Source organism: Rhinolophus sinicus, linkage group LG10 (assembly GCF_036562045.2).
Source record: "Rhinolophus sinicus isolate RSC01 linkage group LG10, ASM3656204v1, whole genome shotgun sequence".
Lineage (NCBI taxonomy): Eukaryota > Metazoa > Chordata > Mammalia > Chiroptera > Rhinolophidae > Rhinolophus > Rhinolophus sinicus.
The window spans coordinates 8,141,358-8,167,373 of record NC_133759.1 but is presented as its reverse complement, the minus strand read 5'-3'; the positions used below and the strand labels follow the sequence as shown (position 1 = coordinate 8,167,373).

At 35.1% G+C, this 26,016-nt stretch overlaps 1 protein-coding gene across 4 annotated transcripts in view; it reads right to left on the bottom strand.

Annotated features, from left to right (window-relative positions):
- The window catches only part of SETD2 (SET domain containing 2, histone lysine methyltransferase), a 109,599-nt gene that overhangs the window by 47,564 nt on the left and 36,019 nt on the right, over positions 1 to 26,016 (bottom strand). For 2 of the 4 annotated variants that reach the window (XM_019724006.2, XM_019724007.2), the window contains exons 4-12: positions 24,601 to 24,732; positions 22,881 to 23,009; positions 19,508 to 19,631; positions 18,491 to 18,568; positions 16,756 to 16,853; positions 14,801 to 14,927; positions 6,838 to 6,972; positions 5,867 to 5,986; positions 3,953 to 4,615 (exon numbers count right to left, since the gene is read on the bottom strand). In XM_019724006.2, the coding sequence (XP_019579565.2) occupies positions 3,953 to 4,615; positions 5,867 to 5,986; positions 6,838 to 6,972; positions 14,801 to 14,927; positions 16,756 to 16,853; positions 18,491 to 18,568; positions 19,508 to 19,631; positions 22,881 to 23,009; positions 24,601 to 24,732 (1,606 nt within the window). Of the gene's footprint in view, positions 1 to 1,074; positions 1,267 to 3,952; positions 4,616 to 5,866; positions 5,987 to 6,837; positions 6,973 to 14,800; positions 14,928 to 16,755; positions 16,854 to 18,490; positions 18,569 to 19,507; positions 19,632 to 22,880; positions 23,010 to 24,600; positions 24,733 to 26,016 lie in introns of those variants that run through there. The other 2 variants (XR_002136692.2, XM_074312460.1) reach the window with 2 other exon arrangements.

The following is a 26,016-nucleotide window of genomic DNA, read 5'->3' as shown; positions in this document are numbered from 1 at the left end:
TATTTATTCAATAATAAATAAAGGGACTACTAATAAGTTTACAGATGTATTTGCCTTTTAACAAGCAAGATACTTCTTAAAAAATTTCAATGTAGCAGTATCTAATACATTGTTCCTTGGGGACAATTCTAAACTTTAAAGAAAAGGATAAGTAATATTGATCTTTATGGATATAGAATAACCTCTACTAAGGATTTTGAAATTTATTACAGAAATCCAGGGCACATAATTTCATTTTGAAATGTTGCATTGCAGATTTCATATACAATATTAGCTACGGACTGAAATTCAAGCAGTGACTCAAAACTTTTCAGTTGAGCAATTGTTTTATGTAAACTTTCTGTAGAGAGTTTAACGCTTAACTTTCTAGGAAAATAACATGTTTGGTGAATTAAAGAAAAGAAATGTCTTGAGAAAAAGATGAAAAAATTAGTAAGAGTGGTCATTAAGAGTCTAACTTATCACATACAGAACGTTGTCCCTAAGTCATCTACTTCAGGGGTAATTGTAACTCCCCAGGCTTCATGATAAGGAGAGATGCGTATCCTGTAGCCCTAAGTGTTTACAAGACAGGCTCTGGAATCACTAGCCATCACAAGTTCTTGGGTGTTTAAATTGCAACTGAAACTGCCCAATTCACGGGAAACTCACCTCTTCTCATGATCCAAATGGATGAAGATTTTCCATTCAAGGTTGTAATTAATCACCACTTACAACCAGCTGTTTTGCCCTGTGAAGTCTAGGGTATATTTTCAGCATGAGGGATGATGTACAACACTTCCTTTTGCAAAAAGAAATATATGCACATGTCCCTGCTGAAAATGTAGCCCAGTACATTTACTTGTAAAGTGAAGACATGCTCATGTGTAGCAATGTGCTAGGTGATGTTTCTTGTTGAGGTCTACTTTAGGAGTCAAAATGTGTAAGCCTTGAGGAGCCAAGGCAGTGGTCCTGTGTATAGAGGTATAGAAAAAGTAGCTCACTTAATCCTTTCTCGCCAGGAGTCGGGATTTTCCCAGAACGACATCCATTGTCGGCAATGGACGCACCAAAATAACGCCGGCGCCAGTGAGTTAACCACCTCTGTCCTCTTTTCACCTATTATATTTTTCATGCATCATCCAACTTCCCAACCATCTTCCTGTTTCTTCACAGAATGCACGCTAGGTTCTCGTTTTTCTTCAGCACGAAGTTGAAAATGGAGTTGAGAAAAGGAGACACATGGTCAGCTGGTGATGTTAACAAGCTCCTTGCTGCCCTGAGAAGCTAGATGGAAATGGTTCAAGTTACAAGAGGGATCATCATCAGATCTGGGAGGACAAAGAGTAATTCACGAAGCTTCATTCCCTTCCCTCCCGCCCTCTTTCATTTATTGATGATCCCTATAGTCTGCCTTCACAGCAAAATCAAGATTAAGGAATCTGAAGCAACCTCTTTCAGTTCTTCACTCCATCCAGTGTGCAGAAAGGCCAAGTGGACCACATGTCCAGCAATGTTACAGTGGCCCCAGAAAGTCAGGGAAGCTTGGAGTGGCTAACATAACCAACAGTCTTAGATCAATGCTTTTTGGTGTGATCTTGGAATTAATATCAGTAACTATCAGTGCTTGGCAACAGGTGCTTCATAAAGACTGGTTGAATAAGACATTTTCTTTTCTGCCAATGAATACCTTGAACACATAGGTGGAAGTCAGACAGAAGTAGTTAACTCTTTCAATGCCGGGATAGTACAAATATATACATCAAGTCAATGTGTTTCTCTAAAACGTTCAAATTATGGGTTCTTGATTTCAGAATTCTTATTACATGCTAGCTAAAGTTTTTTATTTTCTGTTTTGTTTTTTTAAGGACAACCACAATCAGTTTTGAAATTAGAACATGGTAAATGTTAATAGAACAATAGATGAATTAAGAACCCCAGCACCAGCATGTAACAAAACATCACAGTTCAGTCAAGTAGAAACATTTCTCAGTAATGAAATTCTAGATGGGTAATGATTCCAGAGCAAACTTTGAAGAAATCTAAAGAAAGAGGATTTTACTTAATAGCTTCCTTAATGCTAAGAATTGGGATAAACCCAAAGTATAAAGGTTAAGAAGGATATATGTTAAGTACAAATACAATTTTAAACCTCAAATCAAGAGGATCACAAGCTACATAGTACTGTGCAACTGCTTTGATCTATCAGATAGCAGTGGGGAAGGTTAAAAAGCAGGGGAAGAAATAATTTCATGGGACTCAAAAATGTATATCTAAAGTATGAGTTTAAATTACAAGTTATATCTAATTAGGTTAAGAATATCCCAGAGAGTAATTCATATCATTACAATTACAATACAAAACTACCACATACAGAAACAAAAATATTCACTTTTTCCATATTTTAAGAAGAGACAGGATTTTAAAAAATTATGATTGCCTTTTCTATTTGTTTTTAATTATGTCAACCAGAGACTTCACAGATAAAGGTGATCTACTGGGCCTATAACCGTCCTCTCTATCAAACTGTATCTCTAAGGCCTTCTCTACGTCCACCTGTGTACTTGTCTCCATATCCACCTTCCTTACTGAACCAGCCAGAGTACAAGCTCTACTAGCAGTCCCCAAACACAAGAGAGACTTCTTCCAGGGGCTCCTGTACCCTCACAAAGCAGGCCTTAAATAATATCTCTTTCAATTAATTGCAATTCCAGTTCCTGTAGTTCACAGGTTGTATCATAAGCAGATTTACTATGAATCCTTCCTTTTAGAGTTATAAAAAGGTCAGATTTCATAATGTTTTTAGTAAGGCTGAGTTTACGCTGAACTGTAAGTGATGAAAGAGCAGCACGAGTAAGAGCTCAAATGGGTACATGAGCTGAAACCACACCATACTTAAAGAAGGGTCTCAACACAGCAACTGCAGATTCTGAAAATAAGCACAGTGCACAACCAACCAACTACTCATTTTGCTCAGTGTTAAGGCCAGTTCCATGTGGGTCAAATCACAGGATCTAATAAGTGCGCTTTGTAGTCATAACTGGGGACAGAGAGGATTCAGATATCCATCTTGCCGCAAATAAATCTGTAATGCTGGTTTATCTGGTTGCTTCACCTCTGGCAGAAGAAAAGAGGAACAGAAAAATAGAAGCTAGGAATGTAACCTGTTCCCACAGGATCCTCAAGACCCGGATCCCAGATCCAATCACTTACAACCAAAATGTACCACATCTCTCCTAGGCTCATCCTGTTATCGACTTCTGTGTTTATCCAAGAGCCAAGCTGGGTTTTCTGCAAAGCAAACCCTGCATATCTTGCTACATCTTTAACAAGCGATTATGTATGTATTAGGCATAAGGGTTCCAGACCTCTCTATTTTTCCTCTAGATAGCATGTTTTGTCCAAAGAAACAGGCATTTCAAGGCAGGTCTATTTCAGAAGCAATAATGGAACTGAATACCAACTAGTGCCATATAAAGTTATTTTACTGGAATAGAAATTTATGTTAAATCGTTTTTGATGAGGAGTTGCGAAATTACCTTGGTTTTCCAATTAGTTTTTTATTTTAAATTAATTTCTAGTTAATCCAATAAATTAATTTCCAATTAATTTAAACATTTTTTTCTTACGCAGAATCTTACATAGAATTTTCAAATGTAGACTCATATGTTTGTTACTCAAAGGATTTTTGCTTTTGTTTTCAATGTCAAGAGCCCTTGAATGACTGAATTCCCTGTTGTGATACACTTTTCTAAATGAGGAAAAACGGGACATTTGTGTATTAGTTTGGCTGGTTATATTTCTTGCCAAGGTTTAAAAGATGTCTGAAGCATTTATAATTAGCTAGCAGTAAGACAGTATTCCATTTTTCAAAAATACATGCAGAGCTAGAAAAGTAGATAACGTGACTTAAGTTTTGTGGAACTCTAAACCTGAGAAATTCAGGTTAAAATGAACAAAAATGCTCTCTTACCTTTAGATCTTTCCAACTGTCCAGGAGTTTGGTGGCCAAATCACTTATATCTACTGTTTTATCAGGCTGCTCCTGGCTTCTCTCACTCTCCACATCAGATACACCCTCCTCTTCATCTTGGGATGGTGTTTCCTCAGCAATATGTTCTTCCAGTTTTGTGCTATGGCTCTCTTTAGGCTCTATGTCAGTATCAGCCTCTGGTTCAGACGTGGGTAGCTTACTGGCCTCCACAACAATTTCACTATCAACTTTCGATCCAGGCAGCTGTTGTGTGAGTAGCTGTTGTGACTGTAACTCTTCCTCTTCTTCTACAGGGACGTTTTCTAACTGGTCAAGGTCCTCTTTGCCATCTTTGCCTTCTAGCTCGCTGGTAGCATCAGAGATTGCACTGTCCATGCTATTTTCACTTATAATTTTAAGTCTACGAAACACCAGCTTCTTGGGGGTGTCTGTGTCAGCTTCAGTGCTCAGCTTGGTGGAAGGATCAGGTGTGTTGAGTGGTGTGTGAGCACGTGACGTATTCTCACTAGAATACCCATCTCCTTCACTCAACTGAGGGACAGCAATCTTGGTCTGAGACCAACGTTGAATAATTGGAAGCACTTTGCTTTCCTCCAACATATTTTTAGTAGGAATGGGTAAGTGTTCCAAAGTCTTTATAATCTGATTAAACACAATAAAAAAAAAATCACATCACTTTGTTCAACTGACTTTGCAAACCTCTGGACGGGGGTCAGATCATTTCTGCAGAAACAGTGGGGTTTTTTTACTGTCTTATTAAATTAAGACCTAAGTCTCTGTAACCAGTCCAGAGAATTAAAATGTCATATTATTATTTTCCTATAGAAAGGAAGGAAAACTGTTTTAATAAGACCGACTACCAAGAATAAAATCTGCGGTAGGTGACTGCTCACAACATCAAACAGGACTGATTAATATTAATATTTTCCAGCAGTAGTTCTCAAACCTGGGTAGATTTTTTTAAAATGTGTGTACTACTAGACCTCACCTTGGGTATCTTTTTCTAAAAAGTTTCCCAAGTTGACTGTGATACAGGCTTAGGAACTATGCAACGACATATATTTAAATGATGTCTCACATATACACAAAAAAATGCAGATATTTACTTACCTCTTTGGCCTTTGATAAATAGATGTCTAGCAAAGAGAGACTCTCTCTTCGTTCAGAAATAAATACCCCTCCCACTCTGAAATCCACGAATTTCTTCCAAAGCACACCCTGCAATGTAGTTTTACCAAATCCCCAAGGCTCCCCCAACTTCTACTTATTGCCAAATCTTCTGGGAGAAGAATAATTCTGGGAGGCAAGATAATCACTTATTTGCCCACTCTTGTATTTTTGTTTTTAAACGTGTATTATTACACGACTTTGGGATTATATCAGAAGTTGTGATTAAAAAGAATTACATTTTAAACCAAGTTAGAAAACTCTTTATTTCATAGGAAGGTATAAGTCAGAACTCTACTAACAACACTGCCAATGAACATTTACTTAGATCTTTTAAAACATTTATATACTCCTCAAAATCTTCTTACTCTTGTCATCCAGAGTTCAGTTGCTCACTAATTTTTTTAGAACCCCAGAATTTAAGTTTCATATCTTTTTAAAACTATGGTTTTAGCAACAAACTGGATCTTTCACTTATCTAGGATAGCATAGCTTGCTCTCACAGTTCCCAACTATGCAGTACCAACCTTGAAAAGATACAAGGAAAACCACGGGGTGGTTTAGCAAGCTGTATATAAAGGCAATAGTTACAGGGATGACAAGATTATTTAATACCAGTGGTAAATATAGTGCTAAATTCATTATCTCTGATATTATCACATATCATTAACCTAAGCAATCAGTATAGCGGTTTTAAGAAACAAGCCAAGTTGAATGTGAACTGACCTCTTCCTGAAGTTTCTGGTTACTTTCCCGGCCTTCACCTAGCTCTGCCATCCAGATCCACAACAAAGACAGCCCATGACGTTCCAGAAAAGACTTCAGGCAAGACTGTGAATGTGTGTTCTTCCATGGTGGAGGGGAAGCAGGATACAGGGTATTTGGGGATGGGTGGGGTGAGGCGTGGGGAGAATAATACCAGACAGAGCATTAAAGAGGGCCCACAGAGAGGACTAAACAGTTCGTTTATATTCCAAAAAACCCAGAAACTATTTTAATTAACTCAACTGAGCTATGTAACTAATAAATGCTTTAAAGTAAGCGATTATAATCTTTTTTTGATACCTACAATGTATCTAGTCAACCTGGACTTTACTAAAGTAGAAAATTATATAAATATTAATGTCATTTACAATGAAATTCAATTCTAAAGGACTAAGAAACAAATTACATTATTTTTACTAAAAAAACTAAAAGTATAAAAATTGGTCTTTAAATAATTTTTTTTCCTCTTCCCCTCAGATGCTTGTTCAAAAGGTTTTTTTCTCTTATATGTAAAAAAAGTCATCAATTTTTTTTATTATCCAACTTCTTGTGGCACACTTAATAAACTGGAATAAATAAGACTACTGTTAAAATTTCTTGCTTTGAGATCCTGTGGTAAAAATGGTTTTGGTAAAAATCGGGGTTGGGGGAATTATCAAGTGTTACAAATTGTTACACCAAAAATCCCACCGTGTTCTTTGACTAAAGAGAGAAAGCAAACAAGAGCTAATCAATTAAACGATGCTGAACTCTTCAGCCATTTTTAACAGTACAAGCTTACAAAGTCATGAAGAACTCGCATATCCATTTTAAAAATAAGAGTAATTTTTCTTATTAGAATTATTCCTTCTCCATTCACCATTCTGGACTGTAGTTTAAATGTCCCACCTCAAATTCAGAAATAAAAAATAAATTAATATCAAACTGTTCACCTGTATGAGCTTGAGACAGGTAAGCTTCTGCTCCAAAGTTTCAATTCTAACCATTAGCCGGGATAAGCTGAGAACCTGATTTTTATCAGAGAGACCCTCACCATTCTCCATCAGAGCTTCTAGCTCTCCATCCACCTACCAGAGCAAAGAAATATATCTGGTTATAAAACAACAACAACAACACAAAACAAAAAACCCCCACAAACCTAAGAGTCAAACAACCTGAAAAAATGCTCAACCTCACCAGTGATAAGGAAAATGCAGTTAAGACCACAATGAGAAACCATGTTGGTCAACATTGCTCAACACTCACTGGATTGGGGAAAAAATTTAAAAGTCTGATAATATCAAGTCTAGGGAAAGATGTGGATCAAAAGGAACTTTTATATACTGTTGATGAATGTATAAATTGGCACTGCGCTGTACACCTGAAACTAATATAAAATAATAATGAATGTCCACAATACACACACACACGCACTGGGGGTGCCAAAAAAAATGAATACAGATGGACACTTTGGTCAACATTGCTCAAGCAGTAGTTCACCGTAATCAGAAGTGTCTGGAGACTGATGGTAACCACTCTGAGCACCTCTTATGTTTACAGAAATCAAACGTTATATGAGTATTACAATTTTATTACAGTTTTCCTTTCTTAAACTGTGTATATTTTTTGGCACACTCTGTGTGTGTGTACGTACATGTACACACACACACACACACACACAACATAGGGGAATACAGTCAAAGGTACTATAATAGCTATGCATGATGTCAAAGGGGTAGTAGACTTAGGGGGGGTTTCACTTTGTGAGGGGTGTAAATGTCTAATCATTACGTTGTTTTATATACCTGAAACTAATAAAAAAAAAGTAAAAAAAAAAAGAGAATTGCAAAGGGGGAAAAAAAGAAAGCATAAATTGGTATGATCAATTTGAAAAGCATTTCATTCACTCATCAAACGTTTACTAAGCACTTATTATATGTCAAGTATAATTCTAGGTGCTGAAGACATTGCAATGAAGCAAAACAAACAAACAAAAATGTGCCCTTATGGGAGACAACGATCAAATTACATTAGGTGAAAAGTATATCAGAAAAAATAAAGCATTAGTTTGAAAAATAAAATATTTGTATCCCTTATGCCCAGCAATTGCACATCTAAGCATAAATCCTAGAGAAACTTCTGCACTTTCAGAGAATCATAAGAATGCTCGTTGAACAACCATTCACAAGAGCAAAACACTGCGAACAACCCAAATGTCTGTGACCAGGTTGGATAAAGTGGCATGTTCACACAATGGAGTATTATACCACAGTGAAAGGAATCGAGTGCAGCCAAATGCAACACATTCATCAATCTTACAAACATAATGTATGTGAAAAAAGCAAGTTCCAGAAGATTACATGCTATATGAATCTGTTTTTTATGTACCTCAAAACCAATTTTTTTATAGATACACATCTGAGAAATCTATTTTAAAAAGGCAAGGGAGGTAAGACACAAAATTCAAAAACTGTTATCCTTTAGTGGCTAAACAGGGAGAAGAAAGCAGAGAAGTGCTCACAAGGGTTTATTTTATAAATATGCTTTATAATTTATATACATTCTTTGGATGTTTCAAATATTACATTTAAATAATATGCAACAAAAAAGAAATCCAAGTACTAAAGGTTGTTTTCCAGCTGTGTCATAATGGTTATAAAAGATATAAAGATGCCCTCACAGAACTTACTATAGTGAAGATAAAATTAATTCATATAAAAAATAAACAATGAAGCATTAACTATAAATGTTAAAAACCTAAAAGGCATAAGAAGGAAGGGAGTGGTTAGAATGAGAATCACCAGAAGTGAATACACAGAAGTGGAATTAGAAACAGATAAGATAAAGAGGAGGGAGAGTTGTGAGCAAAGTAGATGGAAAAGCTTGAACAAAGGAAAACGGGAAATTATGACAGTGCATAGCTTAGGCTGGTTGGAGTGGATAAGGTGTGGTAAGGAACTGAGAAAAACTGTATCAAAAGGAAAGTTGGTGTTAGATTAGAAAACCTCAGATGTAATATAAAAGAATCTGGATTTGATAAACAAGAAAGCTCTATTACTGATTCCCAAACGGAAGTAATATGATCAAATCAAAATGGAATCTGAGACTAATCAATGTGGCAAGAACAATGAAATCTAGACTAGATAGAAACTGAAGGACAAGATATAAAGATAGTATTAAATCAACTTGACATGAAATGATCCAAGTTGATAATAAATTACAGAAAAGAAAATCTAAAAGAGTCTTAAAAAAATTTTCTGTTACTTAACTGGCTATTTATAATCTCACTTAACATTAGGTTGATGCAAAAGTAATTGTGGTTTTTACAATTATCTTTAAACTTTAAAACAATTACTTTTGCACCAACCTAATATAACTTCAGGCAAAGCACTAAACATTTCTATTTCATATACCCCAAAACTCACATTAAGATAAAGAACAAAAATTAATGAGAAAATATAAAATGCTGCCTGCAAGAAGTTGAAGATACGTAAGCTCATTTTTTTCCCTTCTAAAATGTGCATTTAAGGCTCATTCTTTTCCATTTCCAGGATCATTTCTTAAATTTGAATAGATTACCCCACTAAACTTTAATTAAAAAAATTTGAATAGATTAAATACAAGAACCGAAAAGCCAATTTATAGTTAAATCTTTATTCAAGACAGACAATTTCCTTAAAGATGTTTTTTTCTTATGTAATGTAAGGAAAAATGTAAAACTTCCTAAATGTTTACATATCCTAAATGTAAAACTCCCCAAATTCTAGAGGATTAGAATAGGAAAGAAAAAAAGGCTTTAACATTCTACTTTCCCCCCTAAACGCAAACAGCCAGAATCTTGCTTTTGACAGTTTTGAGAAGCAAACATTTCACTAGGGTTATTTTCCATTCATAATAGGCATGTAATGATTCCATAACTCTGAAAACTTAAGAGACAAAACTGAGTTGTTACTTCCATTCATTTAATAAACATTTCTTGAACAGATATTACTGTATATAAGGCACTTCCGGGATATAAAAAAGTAGCAATTTCCTTATCTTAAGGAAATAAATAGTAAAAATACAGAAACTGAAGTATAAATAACAAAAATTTGCAAAAAAAATACAGGTGGACAACCTTTGAACACTTCTACTATAATGATAAGTTTAATGATTGTATTGATATACATGAAAGTAAACATGCCAATCCCAATGGTGATATGACACAGCTTCCATAATTTTGGATACAAGTTGACAATCAACTGTGGAATTAATAACTTTTAGGATACCTGAGGTGGGATGAGAGACAGCATAGAATGACTGAGTTTGATTGCTTTCATTAATTTACATTTACTAAAAGTATTTTTCATTTAGGGATCACCACCTTTCAAAAAGGATTTGAGGTAACTAAAAGTTAACATAGATGCTTAAAAAGAATTAGGATGTATTTTAATAAATTATGGATAATTGAAAATTTATATGTACATTTATGCATATTTCTACAGCACTTAAAAATTTATTCTGTTAAGTACTTAATCAGTCTAAAATATTATTTATTCTTTTTTAATACTTTAGTATTTTTGGCTATGAACTGTCTTTAATGGGTCTAAGCACCATTTTTAATCCTTTCTGGTAAAATGTATACATACAGTATACAAATAATTAATAAATAGGTTTAATGAATAAACACGTGAACAACAGTCATGCAACATTGGTTAAAAAAAAAAGGACAATGCCGGTATTCCCAAAAATCTCCACGTGCCTCTTCCTTGTCAAAACACCTCCTCTTCTCCACTCCAGAGGTAACGTCTCCTAACTTTATAGGAAATAGCTCTCTGGTTTTAAAAAATAAATTTGCTCCTTTTATATAAACCCCTAAATATTATAATTTAATTTTGTCCTTTATGGAAATGAAATCATACTGGACAAAATCTTATGCCGTGCTTTTTCATTCAGACTTAGACTTTAAGAGTCACCTATGTTGTTGCATGCAGCCAGAGTTCCTTCATTTTCATAACTGGTTCTTTTCTTTATACGATTTCATTATAATTTATCCATTCTAATGTTCATATCCATGAACTGTTTCTGCTTTTTCTAATATAAGCAATGCTGCTGTGACTCCTGGTGCATACTGTAACTAGTTTCTCTCTGGTTCTACACCCACGAGTGCAACTGCTGGCTCATACAGCATATATACAGTCACCTTTAGTACATATGTCAAAGTAGGTTTTTTAAAAATTTTTTCATTGGGAAAATTGGGAAACAGCATGTTTTTCCAGGACCCATCAGCTCCAAGTCAAGTTGTTTTCAATCCAGTTGTGGAGGGCGCAGCTCACTGGCCCATGTGAGAATCGAACCCGTGACCTTGGTGTTATGAGCACGGCGCTCTAACCAACTGAGCCAACCGGCTGCCCTCAAAGTATTTTTAGAAGTGGTTATATCCATTTACACCCTCATCGGTAGTGTATAAGATCTGTTGTTCTGATGCATTATCAGACTTAATTTTTATTAATCTGGTGATTATGTAAAGGACATCTGAAAGTTTTAATTTGTACTCCCCTAATTACTAATAAGGTTGAACACCTTTCCATATGTTTAGTATTTGGATTAGTAAAGTGTTTGTGGAAGTTGTCTATTTATTTTTCTTTTGTGCTGGCTGCTTTTTGTTCTTATTGAATAGTAGGATACCAATCATACTCAATGCTAGTACTTCTATGTTATGTGTTGAAAGCAAATATTTCCTCCTTTTGTGGCTTTTCCCCGTCTTTCTTGTGTTAATCAGTTATCATTAACTTGTTTCACACTCAAACAAAGAAGCCGTTTCAGATTATTTCCTGTATGTACTTTACAAATTACAAATTACAAATAACATCAAGTAAAAATATGGACTTATTATACCTCCATCAACTATTTCATTAAGTACCTAGTTTGTGACAAACCCAAAGACGACAGCACCTGTCCCGGGGAGCTTATAGTTTTATTAAGGAGTTAAGCTGTACAAAGATGTAATCAGAATAGCAAGGAATAAAAAATGTCTGCCAGTCAAGGGCTAATATGGGGGATACAAACTACAGTGCTACTAACCTAGTCTTATTAATAGTTAAAATATGCAAAATTGTGTTTTAAACTGCTGCTGTCTTGTCCTCTCCATGGCATCCCCTACCCAAAAGAAGTCCTAAGACTCACCCTTGGAAATTCAAGAGGTGCTACTCCTGTGATTCTCCTCAACTGAATCTGATCAGAACTAAGAACCTAGACAGCAGAAGGGGATTTCAGCAGGAGACTATCCAAATAAAACTAAACTAGAGTTATATTTCTTTAGAGTCAAGGACAAATGACCCTTCTAGGAACCTAGGTTCATTCTGGTTCATTGCTCTATATGGGCAAAGTTTCATCCAAAACATTCTTATTCCAGAATAACTTCACATCTGCAGCAACCTATGACTTCAGCCCACTAAATGACTGGATTCGTGTTACATGTAATTCAGTCTGTAATACCAAAGCCTATACTGATATTGACACACTATTACCAGAAAAAAAGAAGCAAACGAAAAACAGGAACACCTACCCCCTTGGTTCCTTGAGGGTTGTTCTTTAATCTTATCAAGAAAGTAGAAAACCACTGGATATTAGTATGATGGAGGTATAACACTGCCCAGGAAACCATAATATTACAAGGACACTCCCCACCAATAAAGTAGCTTTAAAAAATACGTTTATTCTGTAAGTTTTGGAAACAGGAAAGAGCCAAAGGGAAGTTTTTAAGGAGATTTTAGCTTAGGTCAATATGTTTAGTGACTATTTTGTGGCTCTTCTGGTACACTATCAATGAAATAAGAGTTAAAAATAAAAGCAATCTTAATAGAGTTTACAGAAACATTTCCTGTAATAGTCAAGTCAAGAAGGCCAATAATAGGCTTCACTTCCATGGATATCTTGAAGAAACATGTGTAGAAGAGATATGTGCAAAGATATTAACTGTTGATATTAAGACCAAAAACCTGGAAACACAAGTGTCCATTAGTAGGAATATATGTAGGTAAACTGTTATATGACGAAAAACATTACAGCAGTTAAAATGTTTATATACACAAAAAAACTCAATATATTTCAAAATGCAGACATTGGCTGTTATGACCACATCTGTCTCAGAGTTGGGAAGGGATGCGATTGCTCTCTACAGTTTGACTGCTACAGTTTGACTGCAGTGCAACCTAATGGTTAAGATCAAAGATGATACCGTAAGAGCTAGACTAGCTCTTTTCCATCACCTACTGAGTGACCTTGTAACCTCTCTGGGCCTCTGTGTTCTCATCCGTAAAAGAGAGAAAATGCTTGTACCTTATTTGAGGGTTTATTGTGAGAATGGGGTAATCTCTCAAGTGTTTAGGAGAGTGCTTGGCACAGTTACACTATGCATGTTCTCTAAAAAGAAAGCTGAAGTAAACACAATATTCTCAAGAGCATTCATCCATCTTGGGTGGTAGAAACACAGGTGTTTGATATAAACCCTCCTTTACTGCATTTTTTTTAATTGGCCCCTTTCGGGGTCCTTTTTTATTTTTAAATGGCCCTTTTCAATGCTGTTTTCTATCTATGTCATATTAGAGAATTCAGATTCTCTATAATTAATTCTCTCCAATTAATCTGGGCTTACTGACATCAACTTTTAACCATTATACTTTTATCTCCTCCCCCATTGTCTTCTACCTCATCTAAACAGTAAGATTGATGTCATTTATAATTCTTAGCAGTATTGGTTCCTGAAAAGCCCAGGAATGAGCTAACTGCAAAAGAATCACAGGAGGCTACGCTAACACCTGCAACCCCCTAGCTCCTTCTCCTAGCCCTTCACCAAGATTCACAGGTTTAGGGATGGGCCCAGAAATGTGCAGTTTCATTATGTACCCTGCCAGGTGGTTACAAGGCTGAGAAACATTGTAATGAAAAAGGGATCCTCAGAAAAAGGGAGGGGACATTTTTAAAAACAACACAAAGCCCTTGTCCCACTTAAGAGTCCCTTTAGTACCAAGATACCTCCCACCTCCAGTAGTAACTCAGGTGAGCTGGGGTAGAAAAAAGGCTATTAACTATTGTCCTAACGTATTAAATGAAACGATCATCTGAGACTATTCCTTTCTCATTCTTGGGTTGCGTGTTACCTCTCAAAACTCACTTTAGGGGCCGGCCTGGTGGCTCAGGTGGCTGGAGCACGTGCTCCTAACACCGAGGTCACAGGTTCGATTTCTACAAGGGCCAGTGAGCTGCGCCCTCTACAGCTAAGATTATGAACAACAACTATCCCTGGAGCTGGGCTTCCATGAGCGGCCAGTGGCCAGTGTGAGTGGCCGGCAGCCGGCGAGAGCTGCCGTGAGCTGCTGACCGACAACTGGCAACCAACTGCCTCAGCCCGGGGAGCGTAAGGCTCATAATACCAGCACGGACCAGGGAGCTGTGTCCTACACAACTAGACTGAGAAACAACGGCTTGAACTGGAGTGGGGGGGAGGCGGAAGAAGGGGGAAAACAAACAACCTCACTTTATACTCTAAAAAGGGTTTTCAGAGATTTTAAGAACACTTTCAAACTTTAGAGTTTCAAACAAAAGACAGACCCAATATTAAAATATTAGAATATAGATCAGACTTAAGTGAGCTAACAGATAAACATTTTATTTGTACTCAGGGTTAGGAGTTTTATAGGCTCTAAAAAACTATTAGCCCATGTGTTTTCAAGATGACTTCAATAGTTTTCAGTACGCAATTCTCTATGAACCTGAAGTAAAAATAGCAACCATCCATCTTTCTTTTCCATGATTATCTCTTCTGATCCTGAATTACTCTGGTTGTAGTTTTGACTTTTCAAACTTCAATCAGAAAAGCTACCTCCCTTCTTAAAATGCATATGGTGAAAGCTGAAAGGAGGATAGAACACTTACTGAATCCTTCTTACGAGATCGTTCCTTCTTCATTTTCCCTCCTGCTGCTCTGATGCTGACTCTAGTCTCTCCTCCCAGGTAACCCCGGCAATTAGCTGACCCACAGAAACATTTCTGAGCTTCTTTTCTGTTCAAGGAGCACAGGAAAGATGTCAGTTATGTGAAAGTAAACCATATAAAAATGTTGACAATATAATACTTACAAGAGAGAAGTCAATCAAGCCTAAAGAAAAAATTACTTTGAGACTCCAACAAACCTAATACTGTCTAATGCAAATGCCTGAAAATTACTCTTAAAAATATTCATTCTTTTTCCACTTTTCCTTTATTAGCTAGATATAACTAGCCAAGATGTTAATGAGTAATTTCTCCATTTTACAAGTACCCACTAATAATTGAAAATAAGAGATCATATACATATTGGGCTAAGAAAAAACTGTTTAAATGTTCAATTGCTTAAATACATTTATTACTTACTTACACACAAATATTTAACTGGCACACAGAACAAACAAAATGTATTATTACAAATATATACAGATATAAAATGCATTATGAGTACAGGATTCTTAAAAGGTAACACATGATTATTGAAAGTTATCATCACATAAGGATGAGACAATAAAAATAAATCGAGTAATAAATAAATGTAACCACAGAGTCAAGGAAAAGTGGTGGAAAAAACACAGGCCTAACTCTATAAGCTTGAGTAAAAACCACCTCTGCCATTTATTTACTGTGTGACCAAAGAGCTACCTGAGGAAAACATGAAGGACTATTCCAAAAGTAAATTGATAGATTTAGTGTATGACAGTAGCAGTCGGAGGCACAAAAATAAATTAGTCAATAAATAGAGCAGGGAATCACAGATAGCACTTGACTTTCAGTTTCTCTTCCTTCAGAGAACAGTATAAACACAAGAGAAAACAATATGGAGCCCTACACAGAACCTGGTCTGTACTAATCCCCAAATACTTGACCATTGCCTAGATCCTTTAGTTTATGAGCTGTTGCAAAATGGTGATACTATTACTACTTCATTTATTAGTCGAAATAACCTCTATAAAGAACTTCCTCAAACTATTTGGTTAAACGTGAAGTAGAATTCACGTGGAAAAGACAAGATAAATGTTTAATTTTTTTTCTTTTTTAATTTTTAAATTAGTTTTCAAAATCATGAATTGGTTCCCATCAATTATGATACATGCAATTTTATTTTTAAAGTACCATTAAAATGCATGGATTTTACATAATGTGCTTCAAACCATTGCAGTTATTGTCCTGACTGATGCTTAAGTGTTAATAGGAACTCTCCCACTTTTGGTGAGAGCCTATTCGAGCTAGCTTCTGAGTCCCTTTGATGTGACCCTCCTAATCTTTTCTATCTGGTTTTCTGGTATGACAAGATAATCCATGATCATCTTGTTCAATTCCTATCTCAAACTTAAAATCAGACACCGCTCCAAGGAACCCTGTTCCTTCTAGTGGGGTTTTATAAAATCATAATATAGATGCTAGGGATATTCATTGCTATTGCATCAGTTACTCGTTTGGTAGACAAAACTAGGTAACAAATTATTTTTCAGAGCACCACATGGTATAGATGAGACAAGATTTATCATGAGTTAATAACTGACAGATGAATGATAAATACACAGATTTATTCTACTATTTACACACACTGTTGACATTTCTATAAGTTTTTAAATTATATTAGAAACATATAAATAAGACGGCATGAAATTCAGAGGAAAATTATTTAGTTCACATACAATATCATTTACTGGCCCAAAGTATCATACAGTAGCAAAACCACACAAAATTGAAACAGTATACTATATAGGAGCTGGTAGTATATAACTTCTTAGTAATTCTCATCAAAGTTTTTTATCTGTACATCTTAACAGTCTATTTCCCCATAAAAAGAAGCAAAACAGAGTAAAAACAACACTCACCCATATCGTTGGAACTGATAGTCAAATGTTAACTCTGAGCCTGAAGGAACCAGTTTGGTGGTAAAAAACCCAACCCTCAGCTGTCCATTCACAGTCCACTGAGATGTTTTTTAAAACAAAAGAAATTAGTAACTGATTAATCTGTGTTTTAAAGCTCATCATTAGCATCCTTAATTACACGTGTCTCTTTAGACAATAAAGCCTTCTCCAAATATGTTAATGGGGAATGTCTTTCTTTAAATAAACTAACATATTTAAGTATTATTCTTATTTAATGAACTACCAGATTGAATATCCATAACTTGTCTCTAATAAAAGTAACTGCTACTTTAATCTTAATATACATTCCACATAGTAAAGATTCACTTGTACTAAAATTAGGCAAACAGGGAATGCTGGTGTCACTGAGTATCACAGGCAAATTTCTATTACCTATGTTAAAAGTAACTATGCTCTAAGGTAAGATGGAGTATGGAAACGGGGAAATGATGCCAAAAGTTTAATTTCATGAAGCAGTGGTCATATGGCTGAGTATAGTGAAAGGGAAGGGAAACATCAGAATAGATGCATAAAACTCAGGAATTAAAATAGGGTAAATACACAGGAGTTAGACCTTATAGTCCCAGAACAAGTTAGATGTAAGCCCAGACCATCTCAACATGCTACTGATGAAAAAAACCCAGACTTAAAAAGATGAAGGGACACTGTCCTGTTGGAGTCTCACAGCTAGACATGTGGCCACCAGCTGCAGGCAAAACTAGAACCAGAACTTAGGTTTAATGATTGCAGACTGGTTTCTCCTATTCGTTATATGGCTCAGCTTTTAGAAACAGACAAATCTAAGATCTTATTAGCTCACAGATCAAAAGACAAAAAATATCCAGGCGTCAAAAGCACTATTTTAATATGACAGGGAATCACTGATACATATGTTTGTAGGGATTGGGTCCTTAGCTTTCTTAACCTAAAAAAGAACCAAAGTTCTATAGTATACATTTTTGTAAAAATCTAATCTCAAATCATAAATGAGAGGGTACTCCAAATGTCCTATCACATTTGGTAAATGGATTTATCAAGTGTCGACTACATGCCAAGCCCAGGGAATTAAAGCAAATCAAGCCCCAAAGCCTGGCCTTGCTGAGGAAAAGCAGTGTACCCACATGCACACCACAAATAACCCCCCTCATCTATAGCCATTAGGCCCCTTATTATGGCATTAAACGGTCAAATTTGGCACTGGATGGGAGGTGATAAAAATCTGAATAGCACACACTGGACTTCACCAAAATTAAAATTTACTTTTGTATTTGGGCACCTTTGAAATAATATCTAAAATTTATGGCAAAGAGAGGTCACAATGAAATGCAATGGGCATTTCCTGGATTGGATCCTAGACCAGAAAAATGACAGATGGCAAAATATGAATAAGGTCTTTAGATTAGCTAATAGTTAACAGTATTTCTTGGACTGGGTAATTGTGTTCAGGTTATGTAAGATGTGAAAATTTGGGGAAACTAGGAGAAGGATGGTATACAGGAACTCTGTACTATTATATTTCCACACTATTTATTTTAAAAATCTAAACTTATTTCAAAATCAAAATTTTAATAGAGTAGGAAAAAATGATTAAAATGATTTAAAAATAAAAGCCATGGGCACCTTTGATATAGATCTAAAGTGGCTGATACAGCAACCTTGAACAAATATTCCAAACTCTAAATCTACCTCAACTTACTTTTTGAGTCTCACAGTTTGGTTCACAGCTGTGATTCATGAAACGAGAGCAATTTCCTTTCTGAGTGGCATCTATTATCTAGGGAAAAGGATAATTTAAGAGTTAAAAATGAGAATTTAAAATATATTTACATTTGGCAAAGGAGAGGAATTAGGCAAATTAAAAATCCCATCCCAGACATCCGTTCCCTTTAGCGAACTCTCTCATACTTTATACATCAAAGTGATGACTGCTTCCTCTGGAAGATCTGCTAACTATAAACATTTTTACCTACAGGCAAAATTATCTCTGACTCTATCACTATCTTTCTCATTTACTTTTAGATATTTTTTATATCCTACTACATTCCAATTGCACTTCATGTGTATATAACTTCATTTTAAAGTGCATGCTATACCAAAGCAGTAACTCTCAAACCTGAGTGTGTATCAGAATCCCCTGGAGAGCTTGTTACAACCCCTGCTGGGCCCAATCCCAGAGTTAGGTCCTGGGGTCCATCTCTATAATTTGCATTTCCAGACTGAATGTAGAGACAGATCTGAGAATCTAGTTAAATTCTAGTAAGCCAGATATTAAAGAGATTTATGAAGATGTAAAACAGTGGCACTCCTCTTTAAAAGAAATTTTTAAAAATAATTTTCATAAAAGCATGCTATTTGGGTCAATATATAATGGGCTTATTACTACTTTTAAGTGGTTTAATAATAAATATTTTTTAATTTCTCAGCCTTAATTTTTAATGATATTGACAAATATAGTCCACATAAACAAAAGCTCTATCGGTCATCAATAATTTTTAAGAGTTGTAACATGAAGCATGAATCTTTACATTTGCATATATAGTACATATGTAAGTACCTCTCTCTCCCATGTTTTGTAAACAAATAAAAACAAACTAAATACACTGTTCTACCCCTCATGTTCTGCCCTTTATTTGAGATCAGTCCATATCAATGACCCTTTCAAACTCAACAACTTCCAGATCTGTTTCAAAGTAAACACATTCATGCTGCTCACCTCATCATTCTTCAGGGCCATGAAATAGTAGTGGATGTTTTTGTTTCGTGCATACTCCTTTACCCGGGCTTTAAACTCTTTATGATCAAGTACCTCTCCACAATATTCCAGGACAAAGGTGTTGCTGGCAAAACAAAAAGAAAACAATAGCACTTCCTACCTAGGAGCACTTTCCGACATGGAAAACACATACATCCAAGGAAAACTAATGAACTTAAAGAAATATTGCAAAGTGGATAAATTTGGTATTATTAATACATAAGACATAATTAAAATGTAAAGTACCTAGCATCTAGTCGAGGTTAATTTTCTCCTTCCTAATACTTTCCAAAGAAGCTTTTATAATTTATACATAGTACCAAGATGTATATCCTTGCTCTAACTAGATATTAAAACAAACCTGCAAGTCTGATTTACATTATCATGAAAGAAGTGATTCAGAGCTGAGAAACAACTCTGAAGAAATCAGGAGGCACTAAAAAATTAGAGTCTTTATGTTCTAGGAAAAAATAAGGCAGCTTAAACAAATCTAGCAGCCTTTCTACTACCTTTACTCTCAAAGGTATCTAACGATGTCAAAGGTGAGATATGCCTTTTTCTGGCTGCATTCTCTGTGAGTTTTCTCTAGCATTTATCAATAATTATTATGAATCTCTCTCTTTGGCTTCTTTCAGTTACTATCCACCCTTGATTGTTCTTTTCTTGGTTATTTCCCTATTTTTTCTCTATTGAAGATATCACCGTGTTTCCCTGAAAGTAAGACCTAGTTGGACAATCAGCTCCAATGCGTCTTTTGGAGCAAAAATTAAATTAAGACCCAGTCTTATTTGACTATAATATAAGACCGGGTATAATATAATATATAACATAACATAAGACCGGGTACAATAAATATTATATAATATAATATACAATACTGGGTCTTAATTTTTGTTCCAAAAGACGCATTAGAGCTGACTGTCCGGCTAGGTCTCATTTTCGAGGAAACACAGTAAATTCTCATTCTCCTCCCCTCCCTTTATTCTATAAAAGCTCATTCCCATCAATGACTTCATATGTTAACCTCCATGTAGACAAATGCTTCATTATGCGTTCGTCCCAAGTTCTGACCCGAAATGGCTTACTTGGAAGTCTTGTCTTATCCCTTCAAAATAAATATGCCCTAACTCTAACCAGAGATTATTTTGATGTAAAAAATGTCAATCATTTGTATTTGTTTATAACATATTGACATAATCAATGCACTTATTAAAAAAGGAATTAACTAGCCAATTGAAAAAAAATCAAACCCTCTTAGTTTAGAAAATAAAGCAGCTAAAAACAAATGAGAAAGCAATAATGTAAAAAAGCAAAATACAAAAATAGAGAAATTTATAATGGATATACATGTATTTGTACAGCAGTCCATCACAAACACATTTAGGTCTCAATAGTCAAAATCTATTATTCATAAATAATCCTGAAAAAGTCAAATTACTATCTTTATAAACAATGCTTAAATTTTCTAACTTCAGAAGTTAGAAAGAAAATGATCACAAAATTTGAGCTCCTATAATGTTGGACTGTTCACTTCTAGGATTAGTCCCCTCCCTTGAGAAAAGAAAAAAACGACGCATCACAGGATGGCCATGTAGATTAAATGTGATGATAATGACTACAAAACACACCTTATGCAGGATCTAGAACCTTGTTAAGTAAAAAATATGTCCATTTCCTCCCTTACAAAAACTAAATTCTCTTCTCTGATCTTGCTCATTTGAAGCTCACTGAAGCGCTGGGACATGGGTATTATGCCCGTTTGACAGAAAAGATGGAAGTTAGAGAAGTTAGGTGATCTGCACAAGGTCACAAAGCTCAAGGTATAGCTTGGGATTCAAACATCACTTGAATGACTGCTTGCCCCATTATATTATAAAGACACTTTTTTTCTATTACACCAAAATATTCAATTCTGATAACACTGCTCTCAAATCACCTCTTCATTTAGAAAAAGTTCTTAAATACCAGAGTCTGACCGACCACTAAGTCACTTAGAGACTTCACACCACCAGGAAGTCTGAAGGATACACCAGTGCCCATGGACCTAACAGTCTGGGCTTGATGAAGCAGCAGAGAAGAGTGTCAAAGTCCTCAGTACCTTAGGAAATGTAGGAAGAATCACCAGATCCTTCAGCTGCCTAACCTACAAAAAACTCAATAAGGCCAATGTAAAAGCATATCATGCAGTCCTTAAAACTGGCTAGAGGGGTAGCCGGTTAGCTCAGTTGGTTAGAGCATGGTGCTAATAACACCAAGGTTGCTGGTTTGATTCCTGCATGGGCCACTGTGAGCTGCGCCCTCCTTAAAAAACACAAAAAACTGGCTAGATAAATTAATTTGAGATTCGTAGAAAAGCTGTATGTCTCAATTAAAAACAACCTGGGAAAAAAAGGCCACCAAACTGCCTGGCATGCAGTGAATGACTAAAGCCCCTGAAGGTAGAATAAATAATTCTTATGATTTTCAGTTAATCTTTATCTAGTCTGAAATTGCTCCTGGTTTAATGAGGTCTCTTCACTGAACTCCTTAAAGTCTGTTAAAGAAAACAGTGCTCCACTATGGCAGGCAGAAGGGTGGAAAGGGGCAGAAACTCTCACTATCACTGTAAAGCTAGAGGGCTATAGCTATAGAAGGTCATGTCTGCAACTCCCTTTAAAATTCATCAAAAAATTAAAGAGATGGGCAGATGGAGAATACACAATAAAGCAATCATAAACACATGTAACCTATATTTTAAAATTATTTTAAGTTAAATAACTTTAAAAGAAAAAGACACCCAACTTTCATAAGAATACTTTAATAGGTGATATATGAGAAAATTGTGTTTAAAGGAAATACTGAATATGGCAGAAAATAAAGTGAACCTTTCATTGCATTACATATAAAAAAGTTGCATGAGTTAGGTGGAGGGCAACATTTATTCATTCGACAAATGTTTACTGAGTGTCTATCAAGTATGCATTAATTCTTTACCTCAATATCCTCAGATACTCTCTTCTACTCTGATCCCAATTTAGTAATCCCAAATTAGTAATTTTATATAAACTAACAGATTCTGTCCCAACTCCTTTTTATAGTTTCATGGGGACTTTGAGGGTCTACAGCAAACACTCAGTAATAAAACGCTGTTCTTATATAGACAGAAAAGTTTTTTTTTATTTCCTAAAAGTAGAATTTTTTTTTTTTTTTTTTTTTTACAAACTAGCTACCAAGTGGTCATTCTGTACAATAATCATTAAATTTCAGTGTAATAAACAAATTGTTTTCCTACAAAGTATCTGATCAACTTCAGTAACACAAAAATGAAGTGAAAGGTGATTAAAACATAACTTACGAAGGAAGGTCTTTGGCAGCTCTCAAGCCCCAGCCTTTCTTTTCTGTGAGTATGACTTCCACATCTGCATGCTGTTTTCTCTGAAACCGTCTATTGGAACAATAATCCCCATTTGGACACCGGGAAGAACTGACATGAAAAATTGAGAAAATTAATTCTTCAAAGCAGCAAAAGAACTAAAAATATGGTTGCTAGAATGTGTTATGTAACTACGTAGCACATCCTCATCTTTATGGCATAATCAGTATATGTGTGGAAACCTCCTTGTGAACCTTCCTCAATCATTCTTTCCATCATGAAGCGATTCCTTTAAAAAATGGGGGATTCACTTCAGAGTGAGACAGTGAAGGAAAGCTTTCAGGAGGGAGCAGGATTAAAGCAGAATTTCTAATGACACGTAGGATATGTATAGGTAAGGAAAACGAGATACAACAGCAAGTGCCTGTCTGTGTGCAGAAACAGGAAACAAGGCCTACTTGAGGAAATGGGAATAAAACTGCTAAGGATAATTGATAAGAAAGGTGAGTTGCTGGAAGATGGGAAAGCAGGCTGTTGATATACTATAAAGGGCTCTGAAAACCAGGCTAAATTTGAACCTAATTCTGAGAACTACTAAAAGTTTGAGTGTGGGAATAACATAAAGAAAGAAATCCTGTATTTTGTATCTGTTTAGCAAGGCTGGCAAGAAAAGCCAGAAGACTGCAGAGACGAGGGCAACAACACCAAATTAGGATAACAGTGCTAACTCTTATGTGTACTGTCATCTCTACTTTTAGTTTAGGTACAGGAATACCAAAAATGCTTTCTTTTTTATTTTTTGAGGTATATGTTTTATTTTTATAACACTGTTACATGAGCAAAACCAAAATCTGAGCTTTTAAAAAAAACACTTCATTAACACTAAAAATAAGATACCTACACTATAAATGACCTAAATATTCTTTCCATGTTAAAAATAAGGACACAATTTTTAATTCAGATTGGTATAAAAATTTATCACATTTTTTAATGTAAAGATGTTTACTGTTTGTAAGAAAAATATGGAAGCAAATGTCTATCAATGGAAGATTAATACTGAAGGGTTAACGATAAATAGAATACGTAATAAAGCCAAGGGATTTAAGTAAACCTGTATGTGTAGCTCTGAATGGATCTCCAACACATATTTAAGTGTGTGGGGAGCGAGAGGAGGAATGAGGAGAAACAAACTGCAAAAAAGTACATATAGTAAGATTTAATTTCTATACATAAAAAGAGGAAATATTTACCTATGTTGGTATAGGTATAAAAACTATCTAGAAAGACTAAAAATAGAGGGGATGAAGTTTGGGAAAGGAAGATATTTTATTTTATCCATTTTTGAAATGTTAGGGTTCTATCTCATTTTACAGCAAAAGCTTAAAAAGCACCCACATTTACCTCCCAGGACACGAACATTACAAGAAACAAAAGTAGATTGGATAAAAATTAATATCACTGTGTTAGCATTTTAGGGTTACTTTACAGAGCATTTACAATGTGTACTATAATCTAATGCACAATGCAAAGGAAATTTGTCTCCTTATGAACACTATTATACATCAGAGATTTTACTGCTTATAAATACTCAACAATAGGTAGGTGAAAGGTTAAATTTTATTCCTCATTAATAATTCTTTTTAATATTTTGAGAGATTTAATAGAACGATTGAACAAAAGCAAAGCATTCACATTCACTTACCATTCAATCATGAGGAGACGATTAAGACAATCTTCCCCACATGCTATTTCACCTTGAGCTCTTTCATCTTTAGAAAGAGGTGTACACTCACACTGCATTCGCTTAATATCCCGATGGGATTTATTCTTCTTTCTATTGGGTAAAATTTTATAAAAACTGGTTAAATAAATCTCCTGGCAATGATACAACATATACAATAAAATATGTGCTAAATCTCATTAGTATCACGTTTAAATGATTATGATTAAGTCAATCATTCAAAAGAAAGGAAACATCTAATCACTAGAAGTTGTGAGACTGAAAACACTAAGAATTGTGTTGCAAAACACATGAAAGAGGCAACCTTAGCCCTGGCAAATGAGAGAATGGGGTAAATTCAAGCCTCATTTTGTATTCAGCCCTTATGTCCTAGTACGGGGTCAGCTAAGCCTAGAATTTTGAGCGATTTCAAGTGTTAATAATCATATCTGGCTCAGAAGAAAAATAGGAAAACTCCTGAGTATCAAATAGCGACGCAGCTGATTTAATTAAAGTTAAGTTTAAGAATCAGTTTTCATGGATGAACAAATAATAGTTGGGATACAAGGCTGAGGAAGAAAAGGAATCCCCCCCCAAAAAAAATTAATAATTTTTTTATTAAGAGTTTAATTCAATTAAATCTTTTAGAGAATCCTGCAATAACGAATTTGCACAAATCTTGTTTAAAAGAAAATGGAAAATTCTTTTAAAAAGAATGAAGTAGAATTACAGGATAATCAGGTAAAGGTTTCAGAGGGCTAAACTTTCTCAAAGCAGACAAACTGATATGGGGAGGAGAGGGAAACTGTTCAAAATTAACTGGGTTCATAAAAACCTATGCCAGACTTTGCAAAGCAAAAGTGAAAATGGGACTATTTACTGGCCTTTTTGTTGAACTCTATTTTTGGACCCTTGTAAAAAAGAAAATATAATCAAGGATGGTCAAATAAGATCTCCTTTTTAACATAAGGGAACTATGACTTACTCTTCAACTATCAGATAGTAAACAGCACAGCTGCTCTCTCTTAAAACTCCTTAATCTGCTTTCATCTTCAACATATGTTCTATTACAGTACTAGTTTATATTATAAAGTACCTACAGAGTGTCATGATAGTTTCAACTAACTTTGAGCAACAAAAATAATTCATCTGCATCAATGAAAGATACAATTCATTAATGAGTGTATGAATATGCTTAGCCTGAGGATGACTAAAGATAAACAAAATATCTACTTACAAGTACTTAAAGAGCTATAATTTCGAAGAATCAGCAGTAGCTTTATTTTGTATTGCTCCAGAAGGTCAGATTAGGACTAATGGGCACAGATTTATTTTCAGGTAAGTCTATTTTCATTAGACATAAGAAAAAAAAATTTCTTTTCACTCTGTTACATACTA